This window comes from Pristis pectinata, chromosome 16, assembly GCF_009764475.1.
Source record: "Pristis pectinata isolate sPriPec2 chromosome 16, sPriPec2.1.pri, whole genome shotgun sequence".
In the NCBI taxonomy this organism is placed as follows: domain Eukaryota; kingdom Metazoa; phylum Chordata; class Chondrichthyes; order Rhinopristiformes; family Pristidae; genus Pristis; species Pristis pectinata.
In genome coordinates this window covers 42,735,817-42,757,373 of record NC_067420.1, presented here as the reverse complement: position 1 = coordinate 42,757,373, position 21,557 = coordinate 42,735,817, and the positions used below count along the sequence as shown (strand labels likewise).

The window sequence follows — 21,557 nt, the reverse complement described above, 5'->3', positions numbered from 1 at the left end:
ACAGTAAAGAGGGTATGCACTATGCCGGTGCAGTTATGTGTCTGCATTCATATGGCTATGTTGATGGGTTATGGGTGGCCATGTGATTCAGCCAGCATCTGGCTATGAAATATCCAACACTGGACCATGACCTGAGCGGGGGCATTCCAGGGCACATGCATTCTTCCGGTTGCAGTCACAAAACAAAGGATGTTCATTTCACTCTGGTCCCTCACGTACCACCACCTGCCATACTTTGCCCACTACCAATCATTGTTCTTGGTCTAGATTCCAAATGCTGGAATTCCCAACACACCTCTGCCTCTCCCACCCCCTTTAAGATGCTCCTTCCTCTCTACCTCTGTACACAGCTCCCCGCTCGACTGTGCTAGCAACCTGTTGTGGCGCACAAACCTGCTCCACCATCCCCGTGAACCACCTCTAGAGAGGTTACAAGGTTAGAGGTGCAAAATACAGTAAGAGTCTAATACTTTGGTCTTCTATTGTTCAAAAGTCCAGGTGGGTTAGCAGCTGGCTCTCCTGGTTGTTTCCCAGGCACCAGGACTCCATTTCCCATGCTCCTTTTAGACTCACCAGCCTTGCTTCCTCACATTCCCTTTAAGTTCAACAGGCTCAGTGGAAAATTTATTACACCACGAGAAACGTGCAGCCACAAGAGATCGCAGATGTTGGAATATGGAGTAACAATCTGCTGGAGGAACTCAGTATCTGTGCTGTATCTGTGTGTGGGGGGCAGGGGGGGGGTAGGAATTGTTGACATTTTGGGTTTAAACCCTGCATCAGGACATTAAAATAGTGTGCTGGGGTGTTAATATGAGCAACATACGATAGTCTGGAAAATCTATCAGTCTACCACCACAAGGGTGCCACATTATCAGAGTAAATGCAAGTTGTTAGAGCACTTCTGTCTACACCAGCTTATAGGTTGGACCTGAACCACCACACAGACAAAATATTGCAATCTCCTGAGTGTTTCTGTGACGCAAGGTGATTTTAATGATTAACATTGTTTTTATTAGCTGCATTTGAAAATTACAAGGGAATTGAAGCAGCATTTCAAATGTTGAGATCACAAATCCTTTGCCAAGAATTAGTTGCAGGTGTGAGTGGATCAGTGAGCATGGACAGGTAGAAGAGGCGAGTGCCCAGTTTGTGCTAGGTGATGTGATCAACTTCACCCTGCCTTGCTGCTAGAATAGGCAAGTTTATAACCAAGTTGATTCCCTTTCCAGTGATCTCTGCAGTTGAACATTAAGGAGCACCCCTTAACTTACCAGATGGAAATCCCACAAAATCAGTTCAAATGGCCAATTGCTTGGCTCCAGCTTGTGGTCTCAACCGTTGGGGAGTTTGCATTACTGTTGGTCATGTCATACAACCTGTGTGTTCTGATCAGCTTCCTTTTTAGCTATGGAGGTCATTGGTTTATAATATGCCACATTCCACTTTCATAACCTAGGATTCAAAGAATCATTAACCACTCTTATTGGCTATTGTTCTATAAATATGCTTGCAAACCTGTCCCCTTTGCACTGCCTGCTCCTGATGGTCTGATAGATAAAGTTTGTCCCTAATTACAGTAGCTAATATAATGCATTGAGAGTTCAACCACCAGAATGGTTAAAAATGACAGAGAGGTTCACGGGATAGCAGACAAGGCCAGAGTAAAGTGTGGATCAACATGAATGTGATGTACAGGTGAGAAAAGAGCAGAGGTCCACCTGCTTATTTCAAGAAAGGTGGCAGTGAATATAGCTCCACACTATCTCCGCTGAGTGAATTCCACAAAGCCAACCAGCTCTTACACCTCTGGAGTAGAGTGATCCATCCGAGACACAAGACCAGAGGACATCCTGGAAGCACAACAAACACCATTACTTGAGCAACACCCCAACATTCGTCTCATTCCAAAAAGCGCAATAACATCTTGGAGCGGAGGAGACTGAGGGGGAGACCTGATGGAGGTATGTAAAATCATCAGAGGGTTCGATAGAGTAAATAGTAAAAACCTTTTTCCTGATGATACAAAGGTTGGTGGTGTTGTGGATAGTGTAGAAAGTTGCTGTAGATTACAACAGGATATTGATAGAATGCAGACCTGGGCTGAGAAGTGGCAGATGGAGTTCAACCTGGAAAAGTGTGAAGTGATACACTTTGGAAGATCAAATTTGAAGGCAGAATACAAGGCCAACGGCAATACCCTTAGCAGTGTGGAGGAACAGAGGGATCTTGGGGTCCACGTCCATAGATCCCTCAAGGTTGCTGCGCAGATCGATAGGTTGTTAAGGCCGCATATGGTGTGTTGGCCTTCATTAGTCGGGGTATTGAGTTCAAGAGCCACGCGGTAATGTTGCAGCTCTATAGAACTCTGGTTAGATCACACTTGGAGTATTGTGTTCAGTTCTGGTCACCTCATCATAGGAAGGATGTGCAAGCTTTAGAGAGGGTGCAGAGAAGATTTACCAGGATGCTGCCTGGATCGGAGAGCATGTCTTATGAGGGTAGGTTGAGCGAGCTAGAGCTTTTCTCTTTGGAGAGGAGGAGGATGGGAGGTGACTTGATGGAGATGTACAAGATGATAAGAGGCATAGATCGAGTGGATAGTCAGAGACTTTTTCCCAGGGCGACAATGGCTAACACAAGGGGACATCCATTTAAGGTGATTGGAGGAAAATACAAGGGGGATGTCAGGGGTAAGTTTTTTACACAGCGAGTGGTGGGTGCGTGGAACGCACTGCCGGCAGAGGTTGTGGGGGCAGATACATTAGAGACATTTAAGAGACTCTTAGATAGACACATGAATGATAGAGAAATGGAGGGCTATGTGGGAGGGAAGGGTTAGATAGATCTTAGAGCAGGATAAAATATCGGCACAACATTGTGGGCCGAAGGGCCTGACCTGTGCTGTGATGTTCTATAGTGGGGTGTCAAAACCAGGAGGGCATGGGTTAAATGGTGAGGAGGAGGAGGTTTAGAGGGGATTGCAGGGGAAATTCACACAGAGGGAGTTCTGTATGCGCTGCCTGAAAAGCTGGTGGGGGAGATACTCTCGTCATATTCAAGAAGCATCTGGACAAGTACTTGAACCACCAAGGCATTGAAGGCAATGCACTTAATGCAGGCAAATAAGATTAGTGTACATTGGTACAAAGGGGCTGCATGGACATGATGGGCTGAAGGACCTGCTCCTGTGCTGTACAACTATGGCTATGATTGAAATTGATTCACAGGAACACAAAATCAAAAAACTGGCGCAGAGACACAAGAGATTCTGCAGATGTTGGAATCTGGAGCAACACACACAAAATGCTGGAGGAACTCAGCAGGTCAGGCAGCATCTGTGGAGGGAAATAAACAGTCGACATTTGGGTCCTGATGAAGGGTCTCGACCCAAAACGTTGACTGTTTATTTCCCTCCATAGATGCTGCCTGACCTGCTGAGTTCCTCCAGCACTTTGTGTACAGAGCACAGAGATATTTGAGGGGCTGACCAAAGTTTGGTCAAAGAAAGGGTAGGTCTGTGGAGCATCTTAAACAGGAAGAGGGTTAGGGAGCTGGAGAGACCTGGGGCTTGGGTTCCAGGGTACAAGGCCACAGCCACCACTTTTGGTTGTTCACAACTTTACTTGGGAAAGAGGCCAGAAATGGAGAAGCCTTGGAGGGCAGCAGAGCTGGTGGCATGGAGCATGGAGATGGGGAGGAGGCGGGCTACCGAGAAAATGGAACGCAGGTGAGGACTCCAAATTTGAGCACAGGGACAACCAGTACCCCCTGCACCTTCCAATTCCCGAGTGCCACCACTGATCCCATTTGTACCCTCTCTCATGCTGCGTTACTCACTTTTTAACCATGTGCTCAAAGACAACACTTGGCATGACAGTGAGAGTCACTGTGGTTCCAGCTGTGGCCAAAATGTCAGTGATCTGAGAGTCCTGTGAAACAGAGAAACAATGTTATAACACAAGCCACATCTTCACTATGGGTACTGCAGCCATCCACGGTGGCTGGAGTGATGGAGCAGATGGTGGGATTGGATTGTAAGGAACACTTGTGAATTGGCGCATTCTCCACTTTGAGCAGAGATGGTCCAGGGACTCTCAGGAATTGGGAGGAGGGTCCGAGAACACCTTTGAATCATTTCCCCCGTTCACCTGCCAACCTCTCGCCATGAACGGAGGACAGAGAGCCTGTTTCAGCAATGTGTTTTTGGGCTTGATGTACCCTGTGACAGTGAGAGGGTTAAAATGGCCATCACAGAACAGAAGAATGGACAGTTTGTGCAGCCTCAGCAGACGTGGAGGGCACCACATATAGGGGCATTTAATGGTCTGTGAACTTCTCCAAGAATGTAAAAGAAAAAGTATAAGCAAGGAGATTGAAGCCATTATCATCGATTGAATGAATCTTCAAGGCTGATTGATCACAGGTTGGTTTTGAGAAGCCAGCAGTGGCAATTAAACTTAGCTACTGGTTGGAAGCAGAACAGCATGAGACATGGGGACAAAATCCCAATGTAACATTCTCTCGGCAGCAGCAATAAATTGGGAAGTTTGCTCGCTTTACCAAGACATGAGGTCTCAGAGGCCTAATAAACTAGGAGGTGAGCAGCTGGCTGTAGTGATATCAGGGACAATAGGTCTGCTCGGAGACAGTTGCAGCTCTGTCTAGTGTCTGAGCACCAGGCAGAAGAGCTGCCATTACTGAGGTAACTAGAGGCCAAGGTTAAGACAGAGAAATACCCAAGTGATGAAGCTCATTCATCAGACCAACATGAAGAACTCGGTCAGTGTGGCTTGAGATCTTAATTTTTGCAATCGCTTTTCCTCAGCTGGTGCACTGGTGGTGGTGGTGAATTTCTCGCTGAGATATGGGAAAGTGGTCCACGTTTTCCAAGGACACGTTGTATCCCTTTATTGTCAGAGATTGGAGTGGTACAGTTGTTCTGGTTCCAACCAGTAGCTAAGTTTAATTGCCACTGCCGGCTTCTCAAAACCAACCTGTGATCAATCAACCCTGAAGATTCATTCATTCGATGAAGCCATTATCAATCTCCTTGCTTATACTTTTCGTTTTACATTCTTGGAGAAATTCACAGACCGTTAATTGCCCCTGTATGTGGTGCCCTCCACATGTCCGCTCAGGCTGCACAAACTGTCCATTCTTCTTAACTACCTGTTGGACCTGCTGGCCAACGTGTTGTGACTCATGCACTAGAACACTGAGATCAGCCCCAACTTCACTCATTTACAGTCTCTCTTGCATTGAGATAATAAACTGCTTTTTGATTTCTCTTACCGAATTGCTTGACCTTACACTTCCCCACATGAAACTCCATTTGCCAGGTTTTTGCCCAGTCACTTGCTCCATCTGTATCCCATTGCAGAACCATGATGTCCTCATCACAACATGCTCTTCCACCTATTTTCATATCAGTGGCAAACCTGGAGACTTTACATTTTGTTCCCTCCTCCAGGTCATTAATGTAAATAGTAAACTATTGAGTGCCAAGAACTGATCCCCGGGGCATTCCACTAGTAACGTTGCTCCAGCCTGAAAAGGACCCATTGGTTACAAATGTAGAAAACAGAGAGCCAGCTTACAATCTGTTTACACCTCCTCCAACATCTTGGGCTCTTCTGTGCAGCAGCCTCTTGTAGTGGCACCTTGTCAAATGTGTTTTTAGAAATGTAAGTAGACTACATCTACAAGTTGGCCCTCTATCAACTCTCCCTGTCACATCCTCACAGAGTGAAAACAGCATCGAAACCAGTCCTACTGTGCACCATGCTGATCAACAACCACTCATTTTACCCTTAACCTACACAACTCCCATTTCATTTCATCTCCTCATTTTCTCTTCAACTTCCTCCCCCACCCCACCCCCCCAGATTCAACCACTCGCCTACACTCATGAGGTAATTTACAATGGCCAATTCACCTACTGACCTCCAAATCATTGGGCTATGGGAGGAAATCAGAGCACCCAGAGGAAACCCAGGTAGTCAGGGAGAACGTGCAAACTCCACACAGACAGTACGCGAGGTCAGGATTGAACCTGGGTCTCTGGTGCCGTGGGGTAGCACTTCTACTAGCTGCGTCACTCAAAGGATTCCAGCAAATTTCTCAAACATAGATTTGCCCTTCATAAAACCACATTGACTAGATTTGATTATATTCAGCATTTCTAACTAATCAGTTATTTCCTCTTTGATTATTGAAACAGTAAATGCAATAAAATCCAGACAACTGTTTGTAGTAATGTTATTTTAAGGATATGTTTGCCAGGAAGAATGTTTCTGCTAGGTTTTCAGGGTGGGGTTAGAATCAGGTCCGGGGCGACTGCGCTACTTGGTGGAACAGGCAAAGGGTTTTCCATTACCATCCAGTCTGTAAGCCCAACTCCTTCCTTTCTTTCCAAATGCTGATCGACCTTGATGATTTATTTGATATTTGACATTATGGTGAAGGTTTCCTGCCACCAGTTTTACATTCGGTACATTGACTGAATTCCCCAGTGACCAGCTCCTTCCAGCTGGCTGTGTGATAGCTGTTTAATAAACCATTCCCTAGCAACACATTGATTCACTCCTGAGCCACTGGAAAAGCGATTCAGCACCCAAACAGGATATAGGAGTCACCGACACAAGCCAAGTCAGAGTGTGCAAGTGTAATTACAAACTCTGATTTGTAATTATTACAGACCCTGCATTGTAATTATTAGAGGCACTGCAAACATACTATATCAACTCCAATTATAACAGTCAGAGGAATGAGTCACTGGGTGTTGCAGCCCCACCTGGTGATAGATGCAGAAAGTGCAGGCTCACAACCAACAGCAGTTCTCTGAACTAGTAACTCGAGTCCCCTGCTGCAAGCTGCTGCCAGAGGCAGGGGACTCGAGTTACTAGTGCAGACAGCAAAAATCACAATACAGCTGAATATCTGAAATAAAAAAAAGTGCTGAGACAGGTAGCAAAGACTTTGTGAAAACATACCCTGTGAATTAGCTGCCTTTACTCATTACTGCTCTGCCCAAGACCGCAAGAAGCTGCAGAGAGTTGTGGACACAGCTCAGCACATCACGGACACCAGCCTCCCCTCCTTTGACTCTGTCTTTACCTCTCATTGTCTTGGTGAAGCAGCCAGCATAATCAAAGACCCCACCCATCCGGGACATTCTCTCTTCTCTCCTCTTCCATCGGGTAGAAGATACAGGAGCCTAAGGGCACGTACCACCAGACTTAAGGACAGCTTCTACCCCACTGTGATAAGACTATTGAACGGTTCCCTTATACAATGAGATGGACTCTGACCTCACGATCTACCTTGTTGTGACCTTGCACCTTATTGCACTGCACTTTCTCTGTAGCTTTGACACTTTACTCTGTACTGTTATTGTTTTTACCTGTACTACATCAATGCACTCTGTACTGACTCAATGTAACTGCACTGTGTAATGAATTGACCTGTACAATCGGTTTGTAAGACAAGTTTTTCACTGTACCTCACTACAAGTGACAATAATAAACCAATACAATTAAAAGAATCTAGTTACTGCAAGTAATATTTACACTTTGCAGCACTGTGATTGTCAAAGTTATTACAGTCTCTGGGCTTGTGCAGTCAATATAATTGTTGCAGTTTGTGAGCCTATTACAATTATTGGGATGATTACAGGTGAGGAATGCGTGTAGGGATTAGTTCTGCCTCAAAAGTAGTGTTATATATATCTGCATAAGTACATGCTCTCAGTGAAATTACGGTCAACTGGTGGGGGGACAGAACATCCCTCCCTCACCCTCCACACTCCCTGCAGCAGGCTGTGCTGTAGGCTCTGGGTTAACAGATTCTTACAGGCTCCACAGAATCAGATTTATTATCACTGACTTGTAAGACGTGAAAGATCTGCCTTGTAACAAAATTAAAATCCAATCTGATTGTAGCCAATCAAAACTCAACCTGTGTTTACTTTTGATATGCAACTCAAAACCGACACAAATAGTGGGGCCCTCTCAGGCTTGGTGTGGGCAGGCAGGCCTTATGTGAAGCCATACACTGAGAGATAGGACCTGCACTGACCTGCTAATCTGTGGGCAGACATCCACCACCTCCCACAAAAGCCAGCTTTTGTGCACAGACTTACTAAAAGCTGAAGCCACACACGAAGGAGCTGGAGGAACTCAGCTGGTCGGGCAGCATCTATGGAGAGAAATGGACAGTCGATGCTTCGGGTTGAGACCCTTCAGGACTGGAAAGAAAGAGAGGAGATAGTATAAAAGGTGGGGGAAGGGTGGAGCAAGAGCTGGCAGGTGATGGGTGGATCCAGGTGAGGGGGTGATGGGCAGGTGAGGGTGGGGGAGGGGGGAGTGGGAATCACGTAAGAAGCTGGGAGGTGACAGGTGGACGTGACAAAGGGCTGAAGAAGATGGAATCTGACAGGAGGGGAGAGTGGACCATGGAATAAAGGGAAGGAGGTGGGGAGGGGAACCAGAGGGAGGAAGGTGTGGGTGAGGGGCAGATGGAGGGGGCAGGGGAGGGGAAAGAGAAAGGGTGATGGGTCCGGTGGGTTAAGGGAAAACAAAGGGTTGGGGGGGGGGGGGGACAGAGGGGAGTGGTTACCGGAAGTTAGAGAAATCAATGTTGATGCCGTCAGGTTGGAGACTGCCCAGGCAGAATATGAGGTGCTGTTCCTCTAATCTGTGTGAAGCAACAGTTTGGCAGTAGGGGAGGCCGTGAACAGACAAAAGCTGGCCTGGCCTGATGCAACAGAGCCACTCGTGTATTGTCAGGTACTGTTGGGCCAGGGCCTGACAATACACCCTGTTCCACCCAGTTCCTTCACCCACTTTGTGATCATAAGCACATAGAACACTACAGCACAGGAACAGGCCCTTTGGCCGGGGCAATGTCTGTGCTAAATTAAACTAATCCCTTCTGCCTGCACATGATCCATGTCCTTCCGTCCCCTGCATATTCACGTGTCTATGTAAAAGCCACCTCAACACCATTATCGTATCTGCTTTCACCACCACCCCTGGCAGCCAATTCCAGGCACCCACCGCTCTGTGTGTGTAAATTAAACTTGTTCCATACAATTTCTTTAAAATTTCCCCCTCTCACCTTAAATGCATGTCCTCTGGTATTTTGGTATTTCTACCCTGGGAAAAAGACTCTGGCTGTCTACTCTATCTACGCCTCTCATAATTTTATAAACTTCTATCAGGTCTCCCTTCAGCTTCTGCTGCTCCAGAGAAAACAACCCAAGTACGACCAACCTTCTATCCTCCACCCGTCCTTTTGTTCTCTTGTCCCCTCTTCCCTCTCTTTGCTTCATAAAACACGCTTTACCTTCCAACTTTTCCCAGTTCTGAAGAGAGATTACCAACCAGAAATATTTGCTCTGTTTCTCCCTCCACAGATGCTGCCTGACCTGCTGAGTATTTCCAGCTTTCTCATTTATCGTTCCAGCATCTGTGACATTCTTGCACATGGGTTATTGAAGCTTCGCAAACTGTGCCTCACCTTCAGGCCAATGACGTTCTGGCCATTGATCTCGCAGATGTTATGATCGGTCAGAAGCCCGTTCCTGGCGGCGGAACTATCCTTCACGATGGAGATGATTTTCCCGCGTTTGTAGATGAATCCAGTGTGTCCACTGCTGTCCTTATGCAATGTGATTGTTCTCTGGAATGGCCTAGAGGACAGTTAAAGAAATCATCGAAGACATAAGATAAGCTGAATCTACCAGGAAGAGGCACAAACCCAGAGGAACACAGAAACGATAAGTCTGAGCAAGAGGTCTGCTCTCCCACCATCCCATCAGTCCCTTGTTACAATGGTCCTGATGCCATCTGTAACTTCAATCCCCAGCAGTCAGCCCACTACAGTCCCAGATGTGAGGAAACCCCAGGATGGAGACCTTGCAAGCCAGAAACACAGACCAGTGCAACTCAGGAGCTCAGACAGTGGTAAGGCTCCAGTGAAAACACAGGGCAATAGACCAGGAACAGAAATGGACAATTCAGCCACTCTGGTCTATTCCACCATTCACTGGACCGATTTCATCTACCCAACGCTGCAAAGTCCTCGTTGGGGATGGAGATGTTTGGGAAAGGGAAAGGAATTCTGGAGCTTAGTGCCCAGCAGCTGAAGGCAGAGCTGTCAATGGTGAAACATGGGAAGTGGGAGATGCACAAGATCCCAGGATCAAGGGTTGTTGGGCTGGAGAAGGTTGGGGAGATGGGGAGAGGTGAATTGTGGAGGGAATCACTGGACCAAGAACAAATACACTTGGTGATGAGTGAATGAGACTGTACAAGTTCAGACAGAGGTCAATTGAGGTGATGTTTATGGAGCATTATTGGGACAACACTAGAGGAGTGCAGACGGTAGGTGATGAAGGCACACATGATGGATTCATTAGCAGATAGTGGATTATTTCAGACTCTGCTGTTGAAGTAGGTTTTTTTGGTGAGAGAGTATAGGGTACAACTCTCAGTTCAGAATGAGAGATGATGCATCTGGGGAAAGAGAGACTGCTGACTATTTCAGTATTGGTCATAAGATATCAGGGAACGTTTACCACAGACATCCCCTGCATTGCAGAGGGGTTGCATTCCTAGAAAACGGGCCATAATCACACTTTTGCATAACATGAAGCTGCATCATCTGTGCGTGTGACAGGAAATGAGAGTTGAAAACTAATTTTTTTTACTGATTTTTTTTCCACATAAATTCCACAGGTATAAATTTGATTCCATATCCCGAATTTTTGGGTATTGATTTGTGAATTCTGTAAGGGTGAATTTCTGTAACTCTCATGTCTGTAACGCAGGGTCACCTGTACACTAGTGTGTGCAATGAGCGGTTTGGGCTGGTGGGCTTGTATTCGCTGGACGTTGGAACAGTGAGAAGGGTCTCGATGAAGACAAGATCCTGAGGGGCCTTGACATGGTGGATGCTTCTTCCTGTGGGAAAACCTGGAATTGACAGTCATCCACTCAAAACCAATGAGGCAAAATCTTTTTCTCTCAGAGGGTCATGGACCTTTGGAACTCTCACAGTCTTTGTGCATTTCCTAGGACACGAGGGAGAAAGATTTTTGATAAGCAATGGGGTGAAAGGATATCAATGGCAGACAGGAATGTGGGGCTGAGGTTCCAATCAGATCTGCCATAATCTCATTGAATGGTGGAGCAGGCTTGATGGGCTGAATGGCCTATTCCTTATTCATATACAATTCCACATACTTTACTGCTTATTTAACTTTAAGGAGTCTCCAATAAGCTGAGAGTTAATTCTTACAGACAATTATAGAGGATTTGCAAGGGGGCTACCCCCCCAACCTTGACATGCCTTCCCAACAGTGCAATCGTGACTGGGGTTCTCACCGATCACGGACAATGAGAGAGATCCTGTCCTGTGGTGCCCGTTTCAGTGCCTTATGAGCTTTGTCAGTGCTCCAGCCAGCACATGTATTTCCATCCAGCTGCAAGATCTGGTCCCCAAATCGCAGGCCAACAAGTGAAGCAGGAGAATTAGCCTGCACCAACTGGACAAAAATTCCCTAAAAGAAAAGCACAAGTTGGTAATGGTCAAAGAGAATAACTTTTTGTTTTAAACAACATGTTGTTATGACTTTATATTTTGGTGAAACAGTTCTACTGTTGGAAGTGTGGCAGCAGTTTTGTACACAGAATGATCCCATACCAGCTGATTAAAAAGGTAAATATTGGCCCAGGATATGAAGGGAGTCACCGCCTGATCTTCCTCACTTACTGGAATGGGATTCCCAACTGGTTACACACAGCTTCAGTTGGAGGCTCGTCCATAAGGAGAGAAGGGGTAAAGGGGCCAGAGGGATAAGGGAAAACAAAAGGTGGGGGGGGGGGGGAGGGTGGGGGTAGAAACAGATGGGAGTGGTTACCAGAAGTTAGAGAAATCAATGTTCATTCCGTCAGGTTGGAGGTGTTGTTCCTCTAAGCTGCATCTAGCCTCAACTTAAGATAAGATTTCTTTATTAGTCACATGTACATCGAAACACACAGTGAAATGCACCTTTTGCGTAGAGTGTTCTGGGGGCAGCCCGCAAGTGTTGCCACACTTCTGGTGCCAACATAACATGCCCACAACTTCTTAACCTGTATGTCTTTGGAATGTGGGAGGAAACCGGAGCACCCGGAGGAAACCCACACAGTCAAGGGGAGAACGTACAAACTCCTTACAGGCAGTGGTGGGAATTGAACCCGGGTCGCTGGCGCTGTAATAGCATTACGGTAACCGCTACACTACTGTGGAGGAGGCCGTGGCAGACATGTAGGTGTGGGAATGGGAAGTGGAATTAAGATGGCTGGCCACCGGGAGATCCTGGCTGTTACGGTGAATGGAGTGAAGGTGCTCGACGAAGCGATCCCCCAATCTACGTCGGGTCTCACCGATGTACAGGAGGCCGCACCAGGAGCACCGGATGCAATAAATGACACCAATGGATTCACATGTGAAGGACTGCCTCACCTGGAAGGACTGTTTAGGGCCACATGTGAAGTACTTCTGCTTTCTCAATGTTAGTGAGGGATGGGCGATAACTTCTGGCTCTTGCAGAAATCACCCAGATCCCAAAAATGAATGAGTAAATAAAAAACTAGTCAAACTGAAGCAGTTTGCCAAGCTATTCTCTAACCAAACCAAGAAACCAAGAGAGAAGGGAATCATGGATGATGCACAGAGGTGACCAAATGAGTTGGGGAATAACCTTTCAGCTCAGCTAATGAATCAGCACAACTGGTAATCACTACGAAGCAGGAGATGGGATCCAATTACAGTGTGCAGAAAGAACAGACGGCAGGCAGGTTCTGTCTTCAGGCAGATGTGAAAGGGTTACACGGAAGGGGGATTAACTATACACCTCCTTCGAAGTTAATAGTTCCCTGAAAGTGGCAACACAGGTGGACGGGGTCGTGAAGAAGATATTTGGCATGCTTGCCTTCATCAGTCAGGGCATTGAGTACAGGAATTGGGAAGTCATGTTACAACTGCACAGGATGTTGGTGAGGCCACACTTGGAGTACTGTGTGCGGTTCTGGTCACCCAGCTATAGGAAGGACGTCATTAAGCCAGAAAGGGCGCAGAGAAGATTCACGAGGACTTTACCAGGTCTGGAGGGCTTGAGTTATAAAGAGAGGCTGGATAGGCTGGGACTTTTATCCCCTGGAGCACAGGAGCCTGAGGGGTAACTTATAGAGGTTTATAAAATCATGAGGGGTGTAATTTCCCCAGGGTAGGGGAATCTAAAACAAGAGGGCACAAGTTTAAGGTGAGAGGAGGAAGATTTAAAGGGTGCACGAGGGGCAAGTTTTTCCACACAGAGGGTGGTGGGTGTGTGGAACGAGCTGCCAGAGGAAGTGGTAGAGGCAGGAACAATTGAAAGGAATTTAGACAAGAACATGGATGGGAAGGTTTTAGAGGGATATGGGCCAAACACAGGCAAACAGGACTAGCTTAGGAAGGCAGGGATGAGTTGGGCTGAAGGGCCTATTTTTGTGCTGTACAATTCTGACTCTACAACTAGCAAAAGCACAAATGGAGAACCCGAGTGAAGATGGTTAACAGGAGAGTTATTAGAGCTGTTCAAAATCAAGAATGGCTTTGACAGTGAAAGAGAGGAAAGTAGTTCAAGTAGCAGCAAGGTTAGTGACCAGGGGATATGGATTTAAGAGGAGCAGGGATGGGGACAGGGCGGAGATGAGGAAAGACCTTGTGCTGTACGTCGAGTAGTAATCTGGAATATGCAGCTGGAAAGGGAAGGGAGGCAGGTGCAGGTTCAATAGGAGTTTAAAAAGTTCCCGGATAAATTCTGGGGATGATAGCAGGTAAACGGGAAGAATTCAGAAGCTGCGACAAAGATCCGGCACAGGCAGAATCATCTCCCGCCCGTTTTGTTCTTATTATGATGAGAGGCCACAAAACCAGAGGTCACAATCTCAGAGCAGGGGATCGGCCATTGAGAACTGAAACAAGACCTTAAAATAAGTCTTAAATCTGAGGAAGGAAAGCAAATGTACAGTGGAGATGGTTTTGGGAGAGGGGGAAACTACATTAAAAGGACAAGCTATGGCTAACATTTAGAGAATCAGTACATGGTTTAAAGTACACACACTCAACCAGAAATATGGTCTAGCCATGGCTGACAAGGTAAAGAAACTACTAGATAAAAGAGACAGGTTTACAATGTTGGCAAAAGGATATGGAATATTTCAAATTTCAGCAAAGAAGGACCAAGAAATTCAGAAATATAAAATATAAAACACACCGCAAAAAAAAGTTAAAATAAAAAAGAATTTTGAGAGGTTAATGTGGGTCCCTTACGGACCAAGATGGATTTATTTGGAGAGTAAGAAAACGGTAGAGAAATTAATGTTACTATAAAAGTGGTATTTGAGAAATTAGTGGAACTGAAAGGTGAGATGCGGGGCTGACGTTTCCTGTGGCTATGCTGTCGAGAAGGGTGGTCATTCAGGGCAGAGAGGAGAAGGAGGTTGTCCCTGAGAGTGGCGAGTCTTTGGAATTCTCTACTCAAGAGGGACCTTGAGGCTCGGTTGCTGAGTACATTCAAGAGAGAGCGTGATGGATTTTTGGGTATTAAGGGAATCCACAGATATGGGGACAGTGCAGGAAAGTGTCGCTGGATCTTAATGGTAGGACAGGCACTGGGGCCCACTTCTGCTTTTATTCCTTATAATCAGATTTATTATCACTGATTTAGACGACGTGAAATTTGTTGTTTTGTGGCAGAAGTGCAGTGCAGAGACAAAGTTCCTATAAAATTACAAAAATAAATAAATAAATAATGCGAAATTTAGAAAAAGGATAATGAGGTAGAGTTCATGGACCATTCAGAAATCTGATGGTGGAGGGGAAGAAGTTATTTCTGAGTCATTGAGTGTGGGTCTTCAGGCTCCTGTACCCCCTCCCTGATGGTAGTAACAAGAAGAGGGCATGTCCTGGATGGGGAGGGTCCTTAGTGATGGACGCTGCCTTCTTGAAGATGTCCTCGATGGTATAAACACAAGAAATAGGAGCAGGAGAAGGCCATTTGGCCCTTTGAGTCTCCTTCGCTGCTCATCAAGGTCACGGCTGATTCTTCCCCTCAATGCCATTTTCCCGCACGACCCCCACATTCCTTCCATATCCAGAAATCCATCAATGTCTAGTTTGAATGAGCTCTAGAACCGAGCCCCTACAGCCCCCCAGGTTTGAGAATTCCAAAGGTTCACCAGCCCGAGTGAAGAGATTTCTCTTCATCTCAGTCCTAAATGGCTGACCCTTAACGAGACCAAGAGCCCCGGTTCCAGATCCTCAGCCGTGGGAAACATTCTCTCTCTATACAAGTTGTAAATCTCTGGAATTTTCTTTCAAAGAGAACCCGGTTGTGGAATATCTTCAAGACTGAAATTGAAATATTGTTGAATCCAAGGAAATCAAGAGGATATAGGGATTGGGAAAGTGGAGGAGATATGGGATCAACTGTGATCCCACAGAATGAGAAGCCAAATGGGCCAATCCTGCCTCAGCTCCTGGCTTTGAGTGCTAGGTTAACATGGCACGTTAAGGGACAGATCTACTTAATGGCTTTGGGTGTGGCTGTGGTTGGACAGCTAGACTTCCTTTCTACTTGGAGCTGTTAACTGTTGGTATCATCGGTTTATCCTAGTCCAGGGCTCACCATTGAAGTCCCAGGTTAACCTTCTTCTGATAGTCTAGCTTGAACCATGTGTTAACAGGCCAGCAAAGGTTCACGCACACGGGAGAGTGGAAAATGCACCATTATAATTAGTGAGTCCGTGGTTGTGTGTGTGATAGGACATTGGAGTCCATTTGGGATGGGGCTACTTACTCTGTCAATGGAACGCAGACGCAGTCCAACCTTTCCATCCTGGTCCTTGCAGAGGATCACTTCCCGGACACCAGCTCTAATCTCCGCTCGGTGGAGCCCCAGGCTGTTTCCAGTCACTGGGGCCACCATGTTACCGAGGGCAGACTGACTGCCAGCAACTTGCTGTGGAGTGAAACAAAATAAATTGTAGTTGAGGATCAAACCAGATGCAGGTCTACAAACACCCTCTCAATCCCAAACACAATCTCTCAGGTAAACAACTGAGACATTTGGTGTGCTTGCTGGTTCCAGGAGGATTTCCAGAGTGGGGTGAGATTCAGGAGTGTGTTCCTTACCCCTGGCCGACTCCAACTCTGGATTTCAGTTTGTTGAATGGGGACATAAATTTAACACAGGAATACCATTCAGCTTCGGGCTGCTTCTGCCATTCAATTAGATGACACGCAAGTCAGTGCTCTGAATGAAATGGCTGCTTAGTGACCTCTGATATCCTGATGCTGGGTTAAAGTGCGACCTTGTGCAGTGTTGGAGTGTGTGGGATCACTGGTCGAGAACTTGCTTCATGTCGCTACTCACTTAATTCAGGGACTTTAACATGAAGGAAAACACAACTAAAACAGGATGACAACATAATTACATTGCTGGCTGAAGGCAGAAGTTATCCCACTGTCCCTCTGATCACAAGGCCAGGGTTCAACGGCACATCCAGCTGCCTTGGGAATGATGGAGGAGGCAGAAGGGCAACAGTTGGCCGAGTTCATTGCATTCACCCAACCCTACTGGACACTTACTCCAGATTCTGAGACGGGCACCAGAGACATGTCCTGCTGCAGCTTCTCATTGTTCAGGTCGAGACCCATGTAGTGGCCCAGCTCCTGCAGGTCTGGGTACAGGCCTAAGGCAAAAGGAGAACCACCGGTCAGAAAGCCCGAGTACCCACCCTGACCTTGTCACTTCACCCCAAACCCAGCATGGACAAGGGACCACTAACAGCATTGTGGAGAAGCTACCAAAGCAGGAGCAGGACATCCAACCCATCATCTCCATTCTAGTTGAAAGAGATCTGCCCAGCCGAACCCCACCCTTCAACACTTGGTCTCCCATCCTGCAGGGTTACATCCAAGTACTGGTGTGTGTTTCAGCATCTCCCATCCTTCGAGACAGCATGTTCCACAGTGCGACCGTGGAAGACTTTTCCGCATCTCCCCCTCCAAGTTTTTCATCAATTGCCTTAATTTTCTGCCCCCTGGTTTTTGATCCCTCTACTAATGAAAATAGAGCAAATACAAGGACCTACCTAGGCTCCTCAATTAATCCCCCCCTGACTCTTAAACCCCATCCCCATCTCTTCCATGAAGTACAACCTATTTTTCCCCATCATTATGATTGTTACCTCTTGGGCAACATCCTCCTCATTGTGCTAAGAGTTTGAGTCTGACTAGCCACCCCACCCGCGCCCCCCCCCCCCCCGCCCCCCCCCACCCCCCCCGAGTTACCACCCTGCAAATTAATCCCCAACTGAATAAACCCCCTAACTAATTTCCTCCTGATCCCACCAGCCCAAATAATCCTTCAATTCTTCTGTTTCTCTCTGCACAGACACTGCCTGGCTCATTGACTATTTCTAGCATCTCTGTTTTTATTTCAGATTTCCAGCATCTTAAGATTTTTGTCTGCTAAGTAATCCACAACTGATTGGTGACGTACTAAAGGCCAAACCATCCCCTTCTATCCCCAGTCTCAGAACACAAAGAGAGTGACTGCAGCAGTTTGTCTGGGATCTGAACTCTGTAGAGCGTGATCCCAGCACGACCACCTGGACTGTGTCCTGTGCAGAGGCCGGAGGGAGTTACAGAGACAGGGCAGGGCAGTCAATGGTGAAGGTGCAGACACTGAGACCAAACCAGGGTCTGGATCACAAACTAGAAGCAGAATCCTGAAGACTAGGGGGACGTGTGGACATCAAAAGGAGGAGGCAGTGCATAGACACATGGTAGTAACTCACCGTCTCCAGCATCCAAGGCCTTGGCTTCGATGGCCGGCGAGGCCTGGTTTGGCTACAATGGTGGACTGGGCCTGAGGAAATTAAACTTTAAAAGTCAATGATGTCTGTACAACAGCTAGTTGGCATCATCCAGATGTAGACACGAATGTAGGAATAAATCTTCCCCAACTCATTTCCCATATCAGCTTTTGTTTAAAAGAAAAGTTGCCTCATTAAGTTTCCATTTTGTTCTTAAGTCTCTTTCTATGTATTTTAAGTTTTAAGCATACCTCTGTTTATTTATAAATGACAGTGATTTAGCCTCCTTTATCTGACTGGGCATTTCTCATTTCTTCTCCCACATCATTTGCCCTGTAAACACCATCCCAAAAGTTACTATATCAGAAAAATCCATCAATTCTCTTTGCTGTTTCTTTACCCTTTTACTCCTAAAGTTGGTATCAATACATAATGCTGATGTTGTTTCAAGGTTCCCTTTCATTTCTACCTTGGTTTTGACTCAAGCTGACCTCAAGTCTTCAGGCTGGAGAGTCTAGAACCAGAGGTAACTGTGACTGGATGAGGGTTTTGACCATTGAAGACAGCTGGGGGGAAATTTCTCCATCGAGAGAGTGCAAAGAGTGCTCTCCCCTCGAGAGCTGCTCAATCACTGACTACATCAAGGACGAAACTGATAGATATTTGGACACTCTAGGGAATTTGAAGATTTTGGGAATGGGTAGGAAAAGTGAAGTAGAAGTATAGGATCAACCATGAAGTTAACGAAAGGCAGAACAGGCATGAAGGGTTTAAATGGCTTACAGTATCTCCAACTCTGACTTCTTCTATATTCCTACCAGGGGGAAATCCTATTACCCATCTCGTTTTGGTAATCCATTCACATTTCCCCATGGAATTACCCTTAGCAATGAGGTGTGAAATTTTCTCCAGCACTTTCCTTGAATGGTCTCTCCACCTACATTTTCATTACAATGTGCCTCATTCATTACTGATGGACCATTTTCTGAACCACTGCTATCTGCTTTCCACTAATAGCCAGCAACCCTTTGTTAACACCATGCAATTCATTCATCAGTTTACTGTGGCGTTAACCCAATCTGCAAGTAATCCATGACTTCCCTTCATCTGTTTTCAGTCTTTGACTTCAACTCACCTGTATTGTCTTTTGACACAGCTGGTTGCATTGTTCCATCACCGCCTGATGTATCATCTCCTTTCACCTCAACCTAAAGGTTACTATTTACATTCACGCCTCTAAAGTTCATTACTGATCTGCTTCATTTCTGATGTCCTTATCACATAGGTGATCAATAATTACTTCTGAAAAGTTACAACTTCTGTGCTAAGAATCAGCTTGCAACTGAGTGTTTATTAATATAGAATGAGCCAATTCAGAAACCCATGGTGACAGGCTGGATTATCTTCACTATCATTAAAAGGATCGGCCTTGAACAACTCAACTTCAAAACAATTCAAACATTGTCCTGAAACTGACCTGCATTATTTTGGAGACCTGGAGGTCCTCTAGTGATGGATACAGAGCCATCTTTTAGTCCAACCTGTATGTATAAATGGACAGAGTCATCAGTTACAGATCTATATTATCAAAAAACATTGTACAAGTTGAATCTCAGAGATAAGCCCATTGACACCAATTCCATCTAGAGCCTTAAAGCCTTCAGCAGGCAGGTACCACGGCAGGGGATGAAGGTGTGATTAGTCAGCCGGACGGTGCTGACCAGACCTGACCTGATGTATCCACCTCCCACAATTGCAGACGGTGGGCCCCACACACCTGCACCTACCTGGGCCGGATCCAGAGGGCCATCTGCACCCAGGAGTGGAGAGGTGCAGAGGAGATTGGGGCAGCTTGCTCGGCACTCCAGCTCCAGCCCAGATAAGTGCGGATGGAAACTGAATCAAAAACAGTTTAACAAAACCCACCAGTGCACCTTCCCCTCTGCCCATTATCTGCCCGAGCATCATCAGTGACTGAAGATAACTGATTGAAAATACTTTTCCAATGAAATATTATATAAGGTTCTAAAGTTCGTGTTTCAACTCGTTAAGTGACTCTACACTGTGGAAAAACATCCATTTGCACTGAGAACCAGGCGTGATGCCTGGAGCAAATTCTGTGCAGGGCACCAGCCAGATTACAGAATCATTGAGGGGGGAAGAGGAGGAGGGAGGGGGAGGAAGGAGGAGGAGGGAGGGGGAGGAAGAGGAAGGGTGGTGGTGGGTGAGGAGGAGGGTTGTACATTTCTAGCAGGTTCCTACTCAAGCCTCCTCTTCTACAAAGAACGCAAACACAACCTATCAGTCTCTTCCTCATAACTGACACATTTCATCCTGGGTAACATCCTGGTGAACCTCCTCTACACCCTATCCACTGCATTCACATCCTTCCTAAGAAGTGATGACCAGAAATGCACACAATATTCCAGCTATGGCCTAACCAATGTTTTATAAAGTTGTACCAAGATCTTCCTGCCCTTATGTTCCATTTAGCAAACATTCAATCTGCTTTCTTCACTACCCTATCTGGCACTGCAACCTTCAGGGAATCCTTGGACATCATGGTGTCTTTCGTCCTCAATACTCCCTAGGGCCTGACCATTCATGGTGTATATCCTACCTTTATTAGACTCCCAAAATGCATCACCTCATGTTTATCAGGATTAAATTCCATCTTCTATTGCTCTGGCCAACTTACCAGCTCATCAATATCATACTGTAGCCTAATATTACCCTCCTCACCATCAGTAACAAGAACAAGGGGTTCAAGGACTGTGTATAAAAGTTGAGGAGGTGGATTTGAGGCAAAGATGAGTCATGCCTGGATGGTGGTTCAGGCTGACTGGTTTCCTCTTGGCATTACTCTGTTGTTGAACACGAATGATTTGGAACTTGATTTTCTGTAATTTCCTCTTTGGAACAGATTAAATATGATCCTGCCTCTGCCCCGAAGCAAAGGCATGCGTCCAAGCCTGTTTCAGTCATGCAAATGACACATCGATATGATCAAATCTGAAATGCATTTTAAGCATCTTCCCAGTGCCGCTGCAGTTTCATCACACCCCGTGACTGCAACCTCTTTCCACACTGGTTTATTATTGTCACTTGTAACGAGGTACAGTGAACAACTTGTCTTGCATACAGTCCGTACAGATCAATTCATTACACAGTGCACTGAGGTAGTACTGGGTAAAAACAATAACAGATACAGAGTAAGTGTCACAGCTACAGAAAAGTGCAGAGTACTCCTGTAAATGCCCTGGACATGGAAGTCGCTGTTCCACACACAGTATCCTACACTCTCAACAGGGTGGATATGGAGGGGATTCTTCCTCTTGTGGGGGAATCTCATATTTTCTCACAACATAGAAGGAAGCCACTTGGGTCATTTTACCCTATGTTAGCCCTCAAAGTGATGCCTATCAATTCCATGTCTCACTTCTCTCCCTGTAAGCTATTCTCTCTCACATGCCCATCAACACTTTCTTAATTCACCTGCCACCCATCCACGTCAGGGGTAATTTATAACAGCACATTTCCCCCTCCCCCACCCCACCCCCACATCCCGAAGACATCAGAGCATCGTAGGGAAACCCATGTTGTCATTTCTCCTAATCTGCACCTTCGTTGTGCACTCAAGAT

The 21,557-nt window shown here is 46.2% G+C and overlaps 1 protein-coding gene across 1 annotated transcript; it reads right to left on the bottom strand.

Annotated features, from left to right (window-relative positions):
• Nucleotides 1–720: 720 nt before the first annotated feature.
• On the bottom strand, nucleotides 721–19,463 carry LOC127578681 (syntenin-1-like). Its single transcript, XM_052030962.1, has 8 exons — nucleotides 19,393–19,463; nucleotides 17,898–17,968; nucleotides 16,684–16,787; nucleotides 15,893–16,054; nucleotides 11,391–11,566; nucleotides 9,523–9,694; nucleotides 3,841–3,932; nucleotides 721–1,853 (listed from the first exon to the last, which is right to left on the bottom strand). The coding sequence occupies exons 3-8, from the start codon at nucleotides 16,750–16,752 to the stop codon at nucleotides 1,802–1,804; spliced, it is 723 nt and encodes a 240-aa protein (XP_051886922.1). The 5' UTR covers nucleotides 16,753–16,787; nucleotides 17,898–17,968; nucleotides 19,393–19,463; the 3' UTR covers nucleotides 721–1,801.
• Nucleotides 19,464–21,557: the final 2,094 nt, after the last annotated feature.

Excerpts from the sequence above, each read along its gene's own strand:
- LOC127578681 (XM_052030962.1), bottom strand. The coding sequence starts at position 16,752 with ATGGGTCTCGACCTGAACAATGAGAAGCTGCAGCAGGACATGTCTCTG. Across the intron at positions 9,695-11,390 it reads TCTCTCATTGTCCGTGATCG|GCCATTCCAGAGAACAATCA; the intron begins GTGAGAACCCCA and ends ACTGTCCTCTAG. Across the intron at positions 3,933-9,522 it reads AGAACGTCATTGGCCTGAAG|GACTCTCAGATCACTGACAT; the intron begins GTGAGGCACAGT and ends TCTGTTTCACAG.